Source organism: Miniopterus natalensis, chromosome 6 (genome assembly GCF_054644295.1).
Source record: "Miniopterus natalensis isolate mMinNat1 chromosome 6, mMinNat1.hap1, whole genome shotgun sequence".
Lineage (NCBI taxonomy): Eukaryota > Metazoa > Chordata > Mammalia > Chiroptera > Miniopteridae > Miniopterus > Miniopterus natalensis.
In genome coordinates this window covers 56233496-56250492 of record NC_142086.1, presented here as the reverse complement: position 1 = coordinate 56250492, position 16997 = coordinate 56233496, and the positions used below count along the sequence as shown (strand labels likewise).

The 16997-nt window shown below is 51.3% G+C and overlaps 1 protein-coding gene across 2 annotated transcripts in view; it reads left to right on the top strand.

Annotated features, from left to right (window-relative positions):
- The window catches only part of ECE2 (endothelin converting enzyme 2), a 29880-nt gene extending 16474 nt beyond the window's left edge, over nucleotides 1-13406 (top strand). Inside the window, exons 1-19 of one of the 2 annotated variants that reach the window (XM_087817905.1) lie at nucleotides 537-575; nucleotides 849-1073; nucleotides 1275-1410; nucleotides 1619-1834; nucleotides 2176-2300; nucleotides 2416-2562; nucleotides 2715-2780; nucleotides 5484-5672; nucleotides 6365-6507; nucleotides 6864-6978; nucleotides 8260-8370; nucleotides 10137-10235; nucleotides 10335-10412; nucleotides 10978-11081; nucleotides 11267-11377; nucleotides 11503-11570; nucleotides 11733-11923; nucleotides 12040-12135; nucleotides 12862-13406. In XM_087817905.1, the coding sequence (XP_087674031.1) occupies nucleotides 537-575; nucleotides 849-1073; nucleotides 1275-1410; nucleotides 1619-1834; nucleotides 2176-2300; nucleotides 2416-2562; nucleotides 2715-2780; nucleotides 5484-5672; nucleotides 6365-6507; nucleotides 6864-6978; nucleotides 8260-8370; nucleotides 10137-10235; nucleotides 10335-10412; nucleotides 10978-11081; nucleotides 11267-11377; nucleotides 11503-11570; nucleotides 11733-11923; nucleotides 12040-12135; nucleotides 12862-13038 (2436 nt within the window). In that variant the 3' untranslated portion in view covers nucleotides 13039-13406. Of the gene's footprint in view, nucleotides 1-536; nucleotides 576-848; nucleotides 1074-1274; nucleotides 1411-1618; nucleotides 1835-2175; nucleotides 2301-2415; nucleotides 2563-2714; nucleotides 2781-5483; nucleotides 5673-6364; nucleotides 6508-6863; nucleotides 6979-8259; nucleotides 8371-10136; nucleotides 10236-10334; nucleotides 10413-10977; nucleotides 11082-11266; nucleotides 11378-11502; nucleotides 11571-11732; nucleotides 11924-12039; nucleotides 12136-12861 lie in introns of those variants that run through there. The other variant, XM_016218108.2, reaches the window with a different exon arrangement.
- The last annotated feature ends 3591 nt before the right edge of the window (nucleotides 13407-16997 follow it).

Sequence of the window (16997 nt, the reverse complement as noted above, 5' to 3'; positions counted from 1 at the left end):
TGTGCTGGCTGAAGAGGGGCTGTGTGCACTGCCGGGGGGAGATGTTCCTCAGCGAAGTATGATTTCTCAAAGGTGTTTAAGGGCATGGGGAGGGCCTGCAATTTGGGTAATTGGGCCAAGGAAGATCAGCAGGGTTTGGGCCTGGGTCAAAGGAATGTAAATTATGGGTGGCTTTGGAGAGGGTGCTGCGGGGCTGGGGTGACCCTGGAGTGGAGCGGGGTCTCCTGCGGCTCTGGAGGGCCCCGGGCTCCCGCGGCGGCCGCAGCTTCGGGAAGCGCAGGGGGCGGGCCGCGGGCGCCCTGAGCGAGGTCTGGGCGCCAGGCGCGCTCCTCCTCTCCCCTCCCCTCCCCACCCCACCCCCAGGCGCGGCACCGCGGGGGGCGGGAGGGCCGGGGCAGGCGGGGGCGGCCGAGCGGGGGCTGCCACAGCCGCGACGATGGCGGGCAGCGGCGGGGCCGGGCCGGGGGCCGAGGCCGCGGCCTGGGCGCGGGCCAGCCGCCGGGAGCCCTAAGGTGCTGCGCGCCCCGGACTCCACCATGAACGTCGCGCTGCAGGAGCTGGGCGGCGGCGGTAACGTGAGTGGGGCCTCCGGGCTCCCGCGCAGAAGCCCGCCCCGCCGCGGGGAGGGGGCGCTGACCGACAGGCAGAGTCCGGCAGGGGCTCCTGGCCGGAGGGGCCCGGGCTGCGTCCTTGGGGGTGGGGGTCGGCGGGACTCCAGGGCACCGAGCCTGGTAAGAGGGAAGGCGCCTCGGTGCGAGCGGGAGGGGGCCAGGCCGGGCGAGGGTCGCCGCGAGTGGGCGGTGGGCAGACGGCCCAGCCCGCCTGACCTGGCGCCCCCCGTCCGGCAGATGGTGGAGTACAAACGGGCCACGCTGCGGGAAGAAGACGCGACCGAGACCCCCGTGGAGGGCGGGGCCTCCCGGGACACAGTGGAGGTGGGCAAGGGGGTTCTCCCTTCCAAAGCGGGCCCCAGCCCTGGTATGAAGCCGGGCACACCCAGCAGTTTTTGGGCGCCCTGGAGGGTCACCTGCCCCCACCTCCGCCCCCGCTGGGGCCTCTGCGCTAGGACTGTGGCGAGGCGAGTCTAAGCCATGACGTTGCACAAACAGGCTGGGGACTCAGCCGGCCTGCCTCGTTGCCCCTGTGCCCAGAGCTAACCCCAGGAGCGCCTTTGCTCCATGGCTCTGAAAACGGCCTGTGCCTGCACCCTCTGTGATCTTGGGTCCCCCACCTCCCCACCTGCAGCTCCTAGCTCTGCCACCCTGTGTCCCCAGGTGGGATTCCAGAAAAGGGCAAGACACCTCTTAGGCCGGCACACCCAGCTGGAGCTGGTCCTGGCAGGCATCTCTCTGCTGCTGGCTGCACTGCTTCTGGGCTGCTTCGTGGCCCTGGGGGTCCAGTACCACAGAGGTAGGTGCGCTCACACCTGTCACCAGCACTCCTAGCTGTGGGGACTGTGGAGGCTGAAGGGCCTTTCAGATAGTCTCTGGTTGGGGCCACCACCCTGCAGCTTTTCTCTCTCCTCCCAACCTTCCTGCTGTCACAGCCCCTCTCAAAGCATCTGCCTTTCCCAGACTGACTGACAGCCCCCTATCCTTGGCCATGTTCCCTGCCACAGACCTGCCCCATAGCACCTGCCTCACAGAGGCCTGCATTCGAGTGGCTGGAAAAATCCTGGAGACCCTTGACCGTGGGGTGAGCCCATGTGAGGACTTTTACCAATTCTCCTGTGGAGGCTGGATTCGGAGGAACCCCCTGCCTGATGGACGTTCTCGCTGGAACACGTTCAATAGCCTCTGGGACCAGAACCAGGCCATACTGAAGCACCTGCTTGGTGAGTAGGCCTGTCAGGGGCTTGTGCCAAGTACCTGCCTCATGCCCAGCATAAGGCTTGGCACTTAGTAGGTACTTCATAGATGTCCACAAATGAATAATAACTGAGTGACTGGGAACACTCCTGGGGTAAGGGATGCAGAGCAGGGGACTCCTAAGAGGTGGAGATGGGTTTCACGAGGGCAGGCCTCGTGAAACTTGGCTGTTTCAGCCAGTCTTCCTGGGTTTATATTAGGAAGACTGCCCCTTGTTCAGAAGGCAAGAAGAGGGACCAATTAAGGGCCCGGGAACCCTCTGAGCAGTCAGCATAGTTGCCGCCTGGACCTTTATTCCTCTCCACAGAAAACACCACCTTCAATTCCAGCAGCGAAGCTGAGCGGAAGACACAGCGCTTCTACCTGTCCTGCCTACAGGTGGAGCGCATTGAGGAGCTGGGAGCCCAGCCGCTGCGAGACCTCATTGAAAAAGTAGAGCCCCTGGGTGGGCTGTGGGCAGGGAGAATACAAGACTTGGAAGAGGATGTGGCCCCCCAGAAGCTTTGGGTACCCCTGTGCTATAGGTTCCATTATGGTCTCTACTCAGATTGGTGGCTGGAACGTTACGGGGCCCTGGAACCAGGACAACTTCATGGAGGTGCTGAAGGCAGTAGCAGGGACCTACAGGGCCACCCCCTTTTTCACTGTCTACATCAGTGCTGACTCTAAGAGTTCCAACAGCAATGTTATACAGGTACAGGGCTAGGGAAAGGTGGGGAAGGACTTATGGACCATTTGCTGAGCCCAGATTCTCCTTCCCTGTGATGGGCAGGCTGGGGTGGCCCCCCTGCACAGGAGTCCAGGTTTAGGTGGGGGTAGGCTTACTCCTTTACCTTGCTGTTGCAGGTGGACCAGTCTGGACTCTTTCTACCCTCTCGAGATTACTACCTAAACAAGACCGCCAATGAGAAAGTAAGGAGCATCCTCAGAATCCTCACTCCTACCCCCTGTTGAGCTGGGCTGATCTGTTTACTTTGTCCAGGGTCAGGGTGGGGAACTAAGATGAGCTTGTCCTGTCACCTCTTGAGGTGCCTACCCTTCCTTTCTTCTTTCTCCCTTCATTCTTCTTTCCTTCCCCTCCCCCCTCCCCCCCTCCCCCCTCCCTTCCTTCCTTCCTTCCTTCCTTCCTTCCTTCCTTCCTTCCTTCCTTCCTTCCTTCCTTCCTTCCTTCCTTCCTTCCTTCCCTCTTCCTTCTCTTCCTCCAGGAAAACATTTTATGGGCACCTACTGTGTGCCTGTACAGCGGGGGGATTCTAAAACAAGAAACTTTCAGGGTAGACGGGTTCATGGACCTAGATACTGAGAATAAGACTCGAAGAGGGTCTTTGGAACTCAGGAGAGACTTGGGTAGCCAGAGAATGTTTCCTAATGAGGTTACATTTGAGCCAGGCCCTGTAGACTGTCTAGGGGTGATGGCATGCTGGGTAAAGAGAACAGTTTAAACAAAGTGCTGAAGAAGGAAAAGCTAAGGTGCGTTTGGACCATGGGAAGGCATCCAGTTTGGCAAAATGTAGAGCTCCAAGCAGAAGAGAGGCTAGGAAGGTGAAAATGTAGAGTTCCAAGCAGAAGAGAGGCTAGGAAGGTCTAGCTGTGGAAGGGACCTGCAGTGGCAGCCTGAGGAGTTTCTGTATAGGCTTCAGAACCACTGCAAGCTCAAGAGCGTGGAGGGAGTGACCCAGGGAGTGGTGCTCTGGGAAGCCAGTCTAGCTGGGGTGTGAAAAGTAGATGCAAAGGCGGGGGCTTGGAGATCAGTTAAGAGTCTCTGCAGCACTTCAGGCTCTGAGTCTGTAAGGGTCCGAATGGGGGAAATGGCAGAGGGACTGTTAGGAGGGGGAGGATGCAAGAGGCATAAGTCTGAATTGAGAATTGTTGGTGACTGGATGTTAGAAGAGAGGAGTAGGAGGAAGAGGTGAAGCGAGTTGAGGCTGTCAACCTGAATGAAGGTGGAATGGTGGGGTCCTTAGGAAATCAAGGGTGCTGTAGGAGAACCAGCTTAGGGCATATTGGGTCAGAGGAAACAATGTGATGTCACAAACCAGCAGACACTGAACTCAGACCTTGATTCCAGTCCCAGCTCTGTGGTTTGGTGCAAGTTGATCTAGCTATCTGAGACTTCCTTCATCTGTAAAATGGGATCATAGCATCTGCCTCATACGGTATTTGGGTATGTGTGCGCAAGGTTATGCTCCTGCAAGTGGCAAACACTCAGGGAGTGTTTGCTAATTTTAGACATGTGAGTTTGAAGGACCTGGGCACCATCTCTATGTAGAGGTCAGCAGGCAGGTGTGAAAGCTGGGGGTAGTCCTGGAGAGAGGATGAGGCTGGAGGAAGCGGTGGGCCTGAGGGGCATCTCCTTAGAAACCTAGACAAAGGCTTTAGGAGAGATGAAAGGAAGGGGAAGAATAGAGAGAGGAGAGAAGGAAATCCTTTCTTGAGGGCAGTAGGAGAAAAAGAGCTAGAAAGGGAGGCTGCTATGGAATAGGACAGCCCGGGGAGTCATTTACCCTCCTTTCATTCATTCGCAAACACTGAGCATTCCTCAGCCAGACCTCTTCTAGGCCTGTGGTGAGCAGGACATTGCCACTGCTCTGCAAGTGGGGGAGAAGGCATGAAACAGCTCGGTACATCCTGTTACAGTTGCTGAGACTGTTACAGAGGAGAAACATGGCATTCTGAGAGTGAGTGTAATGGGCAACCAGCCTAGTCCTGGGGTCAGGGCGGACTGCAGGGAAGAGAGAGGGTTCTAGGCAAAGGGAACAGCTAGTTTATGCACAGGCTCTGAGGTGGGAAGGCATATGGCCCATTGACAGACTATAGAGGGGAGCAGGAAGGAAGGGGGGGTCCTAGTCCTTCTGGACAACTATGTAGACTCATATTATGCATGAACATCGTGGGTCAAGTTTAGCATTTATCCCAAAAGAAATAGAAACTCAAATGTAGGGAGTGGTGTGAACAGATGTGTGGTTTTGACAGAGGAGGAGAGAATTTGGAGAATGCAGGAGAGAACCACATAGTCCAAGACTTGGGAAAGGGAAGGAGAAAGGCTCTTAGCATTTTGCTGGTGTCATAGACAGGGAGTATCCTATGCCAGCATCTCGAGGAAGATTCAGTGCAAAAGGTTCAGGTAGAATAAAGACTTAAGAGTAAAGCAAGGTTCAGGAAAGTATCAAAAGTCAATCTGAAGCTGAAGGTAAGGAGGTAGAGAGTCGAAGGGGTAAGTGAGGTGTGTGGGGGGGTCAAGATCACTGGTTGAACTAACCATCCCCCTGAGGAGCTGGGATGACTGAAATTGATAATTAAGTCTCTCCCTCTGACACCAGCAGCAAGGAAAAGGAGAGGTGGGGAAAGTGAGAAAATCTGAAGTTTAGAGAATGGCTATTAAGGGATCTAAAACTTTTCCATAGACATGACCTTTGGTGATTAAGGGAGCTCTGGGTAGGGCTTCAGGATGAGAGTGAGGAGTGGTCCCTGGGAGGAGGACCACAGGGAGTCAATGTTAAACAGGGCTGAGGGTCAGCCGAAGAAACGGGAAGCAGAGGTGGTGGCCAGAACAGACTCCTCAGCCTTGGGCAGGACTTGTTGCTGGGCTGTGAGGATGACTCAGGGTTTTGACAGGTGCTCACCGCCTACCTGGACTACATGGAAGAGCTGGGGATGCTGCTGGGTGGACAGCCAGCCTCCACACGGGAGCAGATGCGGCAGGTGCTAGAGCTGGAGATACAACTGGCCAACATCACAGTGCCTCAGGACCAGCGGCGGGATGAAGAGAAGATCTATCACAAGATGAGCATCGCAGAGCTGCAGGTGGGCCAGTGGGGAACCGAGACAACTGGGAGGGGCCGGCCCCTGGCAGAGAGCACTCAGCTTCCCCTCAGGCCATTTTCCTGAGGCAGCCAGTCCTTTTTTCATTGCCTTGCTTTTCTGAGCTTCCCAGCTGCATAGTTGCTGTCCTGGAAAGAAAAATGGTATCCATTCTGGGCCATCTCTCACTGGGCTATCCCTTGGTCCATTTCATGTTGCCTGGGCATGCATAGAGAGATCAAGTTAAAAACCTGTAACAAGATATCCACAAAACAATCAGAAGAGATATGGAAACATCTCCTAGAGGGCCCTTACTGTGCCAGGCGTCAACCCTTTAGTTGTCGGATTAATGGAGAAGTTGGGTAGGAGGTTCTGGAGGAGAGGCCAGGTATGTAGGGATGTTGGGCGGTATCAGGGCAATGATATCTTGTCAATTGTTATGAAAATCTGTGAATATCTGTGCCCTAGCTAAATATCACAAATGGTGATTTTCTGTGTATTAAGTGATTGGGCTCTGAGATTGAGGGGTGCTCAGGCCTGGAAAAGGGTTTATTGAAGGAAGGGGCCACAAAGCAGCTAATAGCTGTTACCTTGGCAATGGGAAGGACTCCCGGGCTCCAGTATGTCAATGGGTGAAGGGTCTGCTCGAAGTCAGGCAGGCAAACAGGGAGGCTTGAAATATTTTTTGCTCCCAGGCCCTGGCGCCCTCCATGGACTGGCTAGAGTTCCTGTCTTTCTTGCTGTCACCGCTGGAGCTGAGTGACTCTGAGCCCGTTGTGGTGTATGGGACAGATTATTTGCAACAGGTGTCAGAGCTCATCAACCACACGGAGCCAAGGTATGGGGGGGATGGAGCTCAGGGCTCTGTGCAGGCCCCAGGCAGGAACTGACCATAGGGAACTGGCACACCAGACACAGAAGGATTGACAAGGCCCTGGACATTCCAAACATCAAAATGGAATATCTTTGGGCTACTCCCCTGGGCCAGGGCTTCAGGGGTCTACTTGTGGCCTATATCTCTGCTCCAACCTGACGTCTGCAAGCAGGTGTGTGGTTCCAGGGTGAGAGAGGGATTCTGGGACAGCTCCCACATAAGCCTCTCAGGACCCCTGCTGCCTGCACATTTACAGAGCTGGTTTGGGGTAGAAATGGTAACCCACCTGCCTTTTCCTTATGTTCTTGTCTGGATGCCAGCATCCTGAACAATTACCTGATCTGGAACCTGGTGCAGAAGACAACCTCAAGCCTAGACCGACGCTTTGAATCTGCACAAGAGAAGCTGTTGGAGACCCTCTATGGCACCAAAAAGGTAGGCACTCTTTCTCTGCTCCCACTTTCCCATCCAGTCTGGCTGATGCTTCACACTTACTGTGTGTCAGGCACCAACTGCCTCACGGTGCAGTATGGGGCACAGGATTAGGAATCAAGCTGACTTGGGTTACAACCCCAACTCCTCCATTTTTTAGCCAATGGACCTTGGTCATGTCACTTAGCCTCCCTGAATCCTCATTTCCTGGTCTGTAAAACAGGAATATCTGCACAATGAATAAATGCAGTTCTTAGTTTCAAGATGCCCCATTAAGTGGGGAAAATGGACATGTAAAAATTATTTAGGGGTGATAAGAGCTCATATTGAGTGAAAGACCTTCTTGGTGTTATAGGACAGAGGTGGGGACAGGACATTCTGCCTGGGAGGTGGGTACATCAGCAAAGGCTTCTCTGAAGAGGTGACATTTGAAGAATGAGTTCTCCAAGAAAACGAGAGAGAAGGGCAGTCCAGGCAGGGGGAACAGAATGTGCAAATTCCTAGAGGCCACAGGGAGCATGGTGGGTTTGCATGTGTTCTGGTGTGAGCTTGAGGACAGGGCAACTGAGAAGCTGAGGGTGGGGAGATGGGCCTGGGGCAATCCATGAAGGGATCTGAATAAGAAGGGGCCTGTGTTAAGAAGTCCGGCACTGACTTTTTCAGGGGTGGGGAACCATGGGATGGTTTTAAGGAGAGGAGTAACCCAGTTAGATTTATGTATTAGATCATCTTTCTGGTGGCTAACTGGAAGATGGAGGAGAGTGGACGAGAATGGAGTTGGAGTGTCCAGTTAGGAGAACACTGCACTCTTTAGGGAGGAGATGATAGTGCTGTAGGGCAGGGAAGAGGCAACAGGGTAGATGGGAGAGATGATTATGAAGTAGAGTTTGTAGAAACTGGTGGTAAGTTGAATGTAGGAGTAGGGAGATGGAGGAAGCTGGTGACTCCTGGGTTTCTGGCATGGGGGATTGACTGATATAAGACTGAAATGTGGAGCTGAGCAAAGAAATGTCTGGACCCTAATGGGCCTCTTAGGAACTTAAGGGTGGGAGAGTGCCTGGAACAGAGTGCGCAGCACACGTGTTCCTCCTGAGGTTTCCCTGCTGGGGTTGGCACTCTTTGTGATAGTGCCCCCTCATTTTCCTTGGAGTCCGAGGAAGAGATGGCATCCAAACCCAGGCTTCTGTTGTCCAGAGCTGAGAGGGGCTGGCTCCAGAAACAGAGAGGCCCTCAGCCTGGAGGACAGGGCCATCTCTGTGAGGCCTGGCTCTTTGTACCCTACAGTCCTGCATGCCAAGGTGGCAGACCTGCATCTCCAACACGGATGACGCCCTTGGCTTTGCTTTGGGCTCCCTCTTTGTGAAGGCAACATTTGACCGGCAAAGCAAGGAAATTGTGAGTCTTCAAGTTTCTTCCAACACTACTCCTTGTTTTAGTTAAAATTCACTGTTCATATTCGTGAGTACATATAGGGGAAAAAACTGGAAGGAAATTCATTAACGAGTTAATAGTGATTACTTTGGGTGTGGAGATTTTGACAATTATTTTTGTGCTTTGAAGTCCACTGCATTTTCCAAATTTTCTATAATGAGTTTATGTTACCTGTTTAATTAGAAAAAACAAATTTTATTTATTTATTTATTTAATCCTCACCTAAGGGTATGTTTTTCATTGATTGTAGAGAGGGAGGAAGGGAGAGGGAGAGAGAGAACAAAACATCGATGTGAGAGAGAAACACTGATCAGTTGCCTCATGCAGGTGCCCTGACTGGGGATCGAACCTGCAACCCGGGTATGTGCCCTGACTGAGAATAGAACCTGCAACCCTTTGGGTCATGGGATGATAGTCTAACCACTGAGACACACTGGCCAGGGCTTTATGTATTTTTTATTAGGAGAGGGTAATGAATGTGCTTAAAGTATTACCTACGATGATGATTATGGCAGTGTTGTTTATAATAAGGGGGAATGAAAACAGCTTAAATGCCTAATCGTAGGGGAATGGAAAAATAAACTGTAGTTAGGAGAGACTATGAGGCAGCCTTAAAACTGATGACATATCTTTAGGTGAAAAAAAAGTTATAAAATATATATATGTTGTACAACATAATCCCATATTCATCCTTTCTTTCTTTCTTTCTTTCTTTCTTTCTTTCTTTCTTTCTTTCTTTCTTTCTTTCTTTCTTTCTTTCTTTCTTTCTTCTTCCTTCCTTCCTTCCTTCCTTCCTTCCTTCCTTCCTTCCTTCCTTCCTTTCTTCCTTTCTTCTTTCTTTCTTTCTTTTTCTTCCTTTCTTCTTTCTTTCTTTCTTTCTTTCTTTCTTTCTTTCTTTCTTTCTTTCTTTCTTTCTTTCATCTATCATCTATCAGGTGAAAAAAAGTTATAAAATATATATATGTTGTACAACATAATCCCATATTCTTTCTTTCTTTCTTTCTTTCTTTCTTTCTTTCTTTCTTTCTTTCTTTCTTTCTTTCTTTCTTTCTTTCTTTCTTTCTTTCTTTCTTTCTTATCTATCATCTATCAGGTGAAAAAAAAGTTATAAAATATATATATGTTGTACAACATAATCCCATATTCATTCTTTCTTCCTATCTATCTATCTATCTATCTATCTATCTATCTATCTATCCATCCATCCATCCATCCACCCACCCATCATCCATCTATCTATCATCTATCTATCTATCTATCTATCTATCTATCTATCTATCTATCTATCTATCTATCTCATCATCTATCTATCTAATCATCTCTAGGTAGGCAAAGGCACTAGAAGTAGGTAATCAAATGTTAAATGAAGTTACCTGAGTGAGAGATTATAAGGGGTCTATTTCCTTCTTCAATTCTCAGTTTTCTAAATTTTCTGCTGTTCATGCCTTCCCTTCGTAATCAGATACAAGTCAATGCACTGTATTAAACTATAATATTCAATTAATTTGTCAATTAAAATAGTTGATTAATTAGGAAAACAGTCACCCACATTCCCAGTACCTTCACACACTGTGTTTCCTTCTCATCTCCCCAGATGGTCAGCCTTAACTCAAGAATTGGGCACTCCCACGTACTCCTCTGGAAGGACAGGGGTGGGGCGCTAGGGTGGATTGGGGAGAAAGGCTTCATTAATGCGAGTGGGAGGCAGACTTATGTCCCTTCCCTCCCAGGCAGAGGGGATGATCAGCGAGATTCGAACCGCCTTTGAAGAGGCCCTGGGACAGTTGGTTTGGATGGATGAGAAGACCCGCCTGGCAGCCAAGGAGAAAGTAAGCTGTGGCCAGGGTTGGGGCGCCATCTTGAGGTGGGGGTGGAGGATACAGTTTTTGGGGGACTGGGGAAGGAAACCATTAACCCGGTCCCTTCAGGCAGACGCCATCTATGATATGATCGGTTTCCCGGACTTCATTCTGGAGCCTAAAGAGCTGGATGATGTTTATGATGGGGTGAGTACCTCTGCTCACCAGTTTTGAACTTCAACCCCATGGGGGGCACTGTTGTCTGGGCTCAATAATAGGAGTTCAGGCACTAGCAGGGAAGGAGGTGCTTGCTGGTTCCTTTCAGAGGCAATGCAGGCAACCTACATCGCTCAAGTGCTGGCTCTGTGCTAGGCTGCAGGTCAGATGCTAGTAGAATCAGAGCTAACCAGAAGGGATTTGCAGTCAAACCCGAATGAAATCCTGTTTCTACCTCTACCTGACTGTGTAACCTTGGACAAGTTATATAACCTCTCTGAGCCTCAGTTTCTTCATCTGAAAAAAGGGGGTCCTGTTAGTACCCTACCTCATAGGGTTGTTGTGAGAATAAAAGGAGGCAGCGTGTAAAAAAAAAAGCACCTGCTTCATAAGTGCTTTTCAAGTATTGGTGATTATTATTTACTACATATTGTACTCCCATTTTATGGTTGAGGAAACTGAAGCTCACAGAGGTGCTAAGTAGTAGCCACACTGCCACTATTATCTTCTCCAACATGTTCTTTTGTCTGTTTTCTCCTTTCCACCATTCCCATAGTATGAAGTCTCTGAAGACTCCTTCTTCCAGAACATGTTGAATTTGTACAACTTCTCTGCTAAAGTGATGGCTGACCAGCTCCGAAAGCCTCCCAGCCGGGACCAGTGAGACTAGGGGGCTGTAGACACTTTGGGCAGCAAGAGAGGCAGGGGAGGTTTCCAGGGCTTGGGGGGATGGGCAAGATTGATCCCAAACCAGTGATACAAGGTCCTTGGAGGAGGTAGGTCAAGGCTGCTGGGCTGGGAGGAACAGAGTCAGGAGACTAAGCCTTTCCCTCTCCCTCCCCCAGGTGGAGCATGACCCCCCAGACAGTGAATGCCTACTACCTTCCAACCAAGAATGAAATTGTCTTCCCTGCCGGCATCCTGCAGGCCCCCTTCTACGCCCGCAACCACCCCAAGTGTGTCTGAGGCAGGAGGGGCTGGGTGTTGGAGCGTGGGCCTATGGGTGGGCTGGGAGCAGGGCTGGAGGTGGGATCCAGAAATCCCCCTACCATGTCTTCACTCAGTATTCCTCACCTACCAGGGCTCTGAACTTTGGTGGCATCGGTGTGGTGATGGGCCACGAGTTGACACATGCTTTTGATGACCAAGGTACAGGCCCATGGAGTTGTTCCCTTCAGCTTAGAATTCCCAGTGGCTCCTGCAAGGCCTTGAGATGTTGGGAGCAGGCTGAAAGGACCCTGGATGGGGGAGCTCCTGACCCCGAGGGTTGAGCTCTGGTCTCAGTGGGGTGCAAAGGTTCATTCTCCTCAGGGCGTGAGTATGACAAGGAAGGGAACCTTCGGCCATGGTGGCAGAATGAGTCACTGGCAGCCTTCCAGAATCACACGGCCTGCATGGAGGAGCAGTACAGCCAGTACCGGGTCAATGGGGAGAAGCTCAATGGCCGCCAGACGCTGGGGGAGAACATTGCTGACAATGGAGGGCTTAAGGCTGCCTACAATGTGAGTGGCCTGGCCAGCCCTCCAGTGGCTGAGGCCCACCCGCCCTCGGGGGAAGACAGCGGGGTGGAGGGGGTGAGTAGGCCCTGATGGACTTACCGCTCCTGTGCCCGACACAGGCTTACAAAGCGTGGTTGAGAAAGCACGGGGAGGAGCAGCAGCTGCCAGCCGTGGGGCTCACCAACCACCAGCTCTTCTTTGTGGGATTTGCCCAGGTATTGCCCTCCTGGGAGGCCTGGGGTCTGCCCCTCTCCCACTCCCTCCTGGGCCTGTCATTAGAAGTCTGGGGCATGCAGGAAAGAGACTGGGATATGGGGCCAAAGTTGGGGGGCGGAAGGTGGTCTGGGGAACCTCATACCCAGAGCCTCTTGGCTGGGGCCCACCAAAGCATGTGAGGAAGCCTGAGAAGGGAGAAGTCTTCAGGAGGCTTTTGCAGACCTCAAAGGGCGGGGCTGCCCTGCTTGAGAGGTAGGGGTGGGGAGCAGGATGGATCCTCACCATGTTCCTGTGAGGTGGCTGTGGAGGAGGAAACTAAAGCTCGGGGACAAAGTGGCTCATCCGGGGCTACCAAGGAATAAAGTAAGTGGCAGAGTGAGACTCAGGCAGGGTCTCCTCTAGGTACTTTGCACTACAGCAGGCAGCCTCTGGGGGGTGGTCTTCTTCCCCTCAGACACGAGGATCCTGGGCAACCCCATTTCCAGGGCAGCTTTGAAGGGCTTTCAAAGAATTTGGGAGGGAGGGTACAGTCCCCTCCCTTAGAGCTAATAGCAAGCAGTTGGGGCTGAGATGCTGGCTGAGCCCCCTGCCTGTGTCCCTGAGGCCTCCTGAGCTGAGGGACAGGGCAGTGGTGGTTGTGTCCCTGGGATGGCTCTGCTGCAGCCCAGTCTGTCACCTTGCCCGCATTAGACACCATATGTCCCCGTGTCTGTCCTGGCCCGCAGGTGTGGTGCTCGGTCCGCACACCCGAGAGCTCTCACGAGGGGCTGGTGACAGACCCCCACAGCCCTGCCCGCTTCCGCGTGCTGGGCACTCTCTCCAACTCCCGTGACTTCCTGCGGCACTTCGGCTGCCCTGTCGGCTCCCCCATGAACCCAGGGCAGCTGTGTGAAGTGTGGTAGACCTGGGTCCAGGGAGAAATGGCCAGCTGTTGCTAGGGCCTGGGGCAGCTTTCCCAGCAAGGCTGTTTGCTCTGGAGTTTGGAGAAGGCAAATGCCAGCTAGACTAGGTCTAGCCCCTCCACACCACAGGTGACATAAGTCCCAGTCCCTGCTTAACCACCACATTGTGCCTCTGCTTTGGGGGTGCCCCTGCCTCCAGCAGAGCCCCTACCATTCACTGTGACATCTTTCCATGTCACTTTGCCTGAAGGAGGCCTGGGCAGGGAGGCGGGAGGGGCACCAGCTCCCACAAGAAGGAGTCGGCCTTTCTAGTCCCAAGCTCACTTGGCTTGATGGCCATGGGGCCTGCTGTGCCTGCTGCACTCTAACAATGCAGGGCCTGGGTGGTGCACCTTCCATGCTTCTTCCGGAGGCTCACACAGTGCTCACTTGGGAGTGGACTCAGCTCTCAGCACCCCCTTCAGGGGCTGCCCTCCACCTCCTGCTCCTCATATTGCTGCTTCCCATACGCTCCCAACCCTCACTGACAGACCAAGTGTGCTCAGCTCTTAGTGGAAGCCTGAGGGCCTTTACAAGCCTTTCTGCTGCCTCCTGGTTTCCCTGGGCTCAGAGTGGAAGTGTGTATGTGTAGGGGATGCTAGTTCCTGTGTCTGGGGGCACAACTCTTAGGGGAGTCTCCCTGAACCAAGCCAGAAAGCAGATAGAACAGGGAGAGGGAAGGACAGAGTTTATTTTTACAGGGAAGAGGGTGGGGAGGGTATGGTCTTGGCCCTGTAGGACCCTGTGCCAATAAATAGACACGCATTAGTCGGCCTGTCTCTTCCTTCGGTCCTGTTTTCGTTTATTCATTTATTCATTCCACCAATACTTATTGAGCACCTACTATTTGCCAGGCACTCTTGTAGGCACTCATTAACTCACCAGAAACGGGACTGAGATTTGAAGCCCCAAGAAGACAGAGAAAGAGGCGGGATGGAAGGATAGAATGAAGTTGGGTCTGATTGGGCAGAGAACATCCTCTGCTCACGGTGGCCACATCCCCTTTGCCGGCTGTTCCACAGCTCAGAGGATTTGCCACTGCCCTCCCCTGGAGTGTGCAGCTGGGCCTGACACTGAGTCTGGGTAACTACTAGGCTAGGGTAGGCTTAAAACGTGGGTGGCCCTCACCCTGCAGTGGAGGGAAACCCTGGCCAACGTGGCATGCCATTCCCTGAAGCTTGGAGCACCAGCCTCTGCTTGCGGCCGAAGAGACATGCATTTCCCCATTACCTCAAAGGCTCCGTGCTCCCATATGCTCCCAACCCTCACTGACAGACCAACTGTGCTCAGCTCTTAGTGGAAGCCTGAGGGCCTTTACAAGCCTTCCCGCTGCCTCACTCTCTCATCCCACTGACACACACTCATCAGGGCCTAGCAAGTGCCAGGCACAGTGATTGCAGGTATGGCTGCCACCCTCCAGGGTGAGGGAAGAAAAGAAGCATTTATTGAAAACCTCTTGTGTTCCAGGCACCTCTGCTAGGTGGCTCATTTCTTTACTTGTTCATTCTTTTATTAATCTATACATTCACAGGTATATTTTTAAAAAATGTATTGATTACCAACAACATGCCAGGCACTGGTGATGCAGAGACAAAAAAGGTCGTGCCTTCCCTCAAGTGACTCTTCTATTAGCACTTTCACTTTCATGAGCTCATTGAATCCTCACAGCAGCATATTTTGTAAATCCTTCCATTTCCATTTTGTAGACACAACCCTAGTCACCTCGCTGAAGTCAGAGATACCTGGTTGGGATTGAAGCTCTGGTAGCTGTAGGAACGTGAGCCTGTTCCTTAACCTCCCTATGAGCCTCAGTTTATCTGTAAAATGAGAATTAGAGCAAAACAATGGAAAGAGTCCAGTCTCAATTCTCTTTAAAACTCAGTGTTCCTCAGGGTGGGGGTGGGTTTGTTAAGTTTGGAAGCGTGAGAATGAAGCTTTGCCAGTGATTGGTGCTAGGGTCCCTAGTCCCTGGGTGATGGCACCAGCATGTGTCCCACAGTTTGTGTCCTGTTCTAGCACCAGGCTGTTCTCATAAAGAGCTATATTTGGGCCCCTGTCAAGTTACTTGAAAGTACTGGCTGCTTACCAAGGGAAGGAAATAGATGACTACTCAAAAAGGCACAAAGCGGCCTTAGGAACTCTAAGACCAAGGGAAGGCATGGCTTGAGCCTCTGTTCGCATGACTCTAGGAGAGACAGCAAAATGTATCAGAAAGAGGAGGACCGTCACATCTGGAAACCTGGTTCTGGCTCCAGCTCTGCTACCCCCTAAATGTGTGACACTAGGCATGGTTCATCCCCTCTTCAGGGCTCAGTATCCTTAGCAGTCTGTAAAATAAGAGGTTTGGATGAGGTGATGTGTGAGCATGAGTTCAGCTTTAATGTTTTAAAAAGGAATTCCTCAGCCACGATGGAAAGCAGTGTGGAGTTTCCTCAAAAGATTAAAAATTAACCTACCATTTGACCCAGTGATCCCACTTCTAGGAATATATCCTAAGGAACCTGAAACACCAATCACAGAGAACTTATGCACCCCTATGTTCATAGCAGGGCAATTTACAATGGCTAAGATCTGGAAACAGCCTGAGTGCCCATCAGTAGGTGAGTGGATAAAAAAGCTGTGGGACATTCACACCATGGAATACTACGCAGCTATAAAGAGGAAGGATCTTTTATCCTTTGGCACAGCATGGAGGGAACTAGAAAGTATTATGCTAAGTGAAATAAGCCAATCAGAGAAAGCAAGTACCACATGATCTCACTTATATGTGGAATATAATAAAATAAACTGATGAACAAAATGGATCCAGAGACATAGAAGCTTGGAACAGATTGAGGGATCTCAGAGGGAAGGTGGGGAGGGGGGAGGGGGTGGGGAGAGATTAATCAAAGGACTTATATGTTTATAAGCATAACCCACGGACACAGACACTGGTCTGGAGAGGGTCTGGGGGTGGGATGGATATGGGGTGGAGGGGATCAATGGGAGTAAGAAGGGGACATCTGTAATATTTTTAACAATAAAGAAACTTAACAAAAGGAATTCCTGGGCTTACCAAATTTCAGAACCCAAAGAAATATTAAGAAATGATTTGTGAAGTTTGGCTGTTACACAGAGGATGAGATTTATATGTCAGAGAGCATAATGAGCGAGGAGAGAGGCTTGGCAGCATAAAGTCTTGCCCTTGACATCTAATTTCAGAGGCCGACTTAGGATGCTGACCACCTGGCCAATGTGACGTAGAAACTACGTATCTGCAAAAAGGTCAAGGTGTCTAATAATAATAACTATTATTATAAGCAGCAGCTTTCATTTACTGAGTCCCTATTTTGTTTAAGCCTGTACCAAGCACTTTAAAAACATCATCTCATTAAATGCCCACAATAGCTTATAAGGAGGTTCTATCACCTCTGTTTTATAAGTGAGGAAACTAAGGTAAAAGATTACATAACTTCCAATGTCAGATAAGTCAGATTGTATTAAATAATATATGGAACTTAGGTGCTCTTAATCACCACTATTTAGTCTTCTAAGTCATGACAGAGTTTAGACTTAAGCACAGACAACTGTCGTCTGGGCAGTTTCATCATACTTCTATGTGAGACCGTCAGCAGCAGGTGCATTTCCATGCTACCCAGCTCCCTTGGGCCAAGCACATGTGACAATCAGGCAGCTGCGGAAAACCTAGGCACATGTTGAGCTGAAATTAAGCCAGGTAGCACCTGTTTGTTGAGCACTCTGCAGGTGCTTGGTTCCAGAGGCAAGGCGAACAGGTGACTGAACTTCTCCCTTAGTAGCCTTGCCATGCTGATGAACATGCATCTGTGGTATGCTGTGGTGTGTTAAGGCAGAAGAGGGGATTAAAGGACGGTGCTCCTGATTGGACACATGAATGCAATTACTGGTAAGGTGCTGGGCCA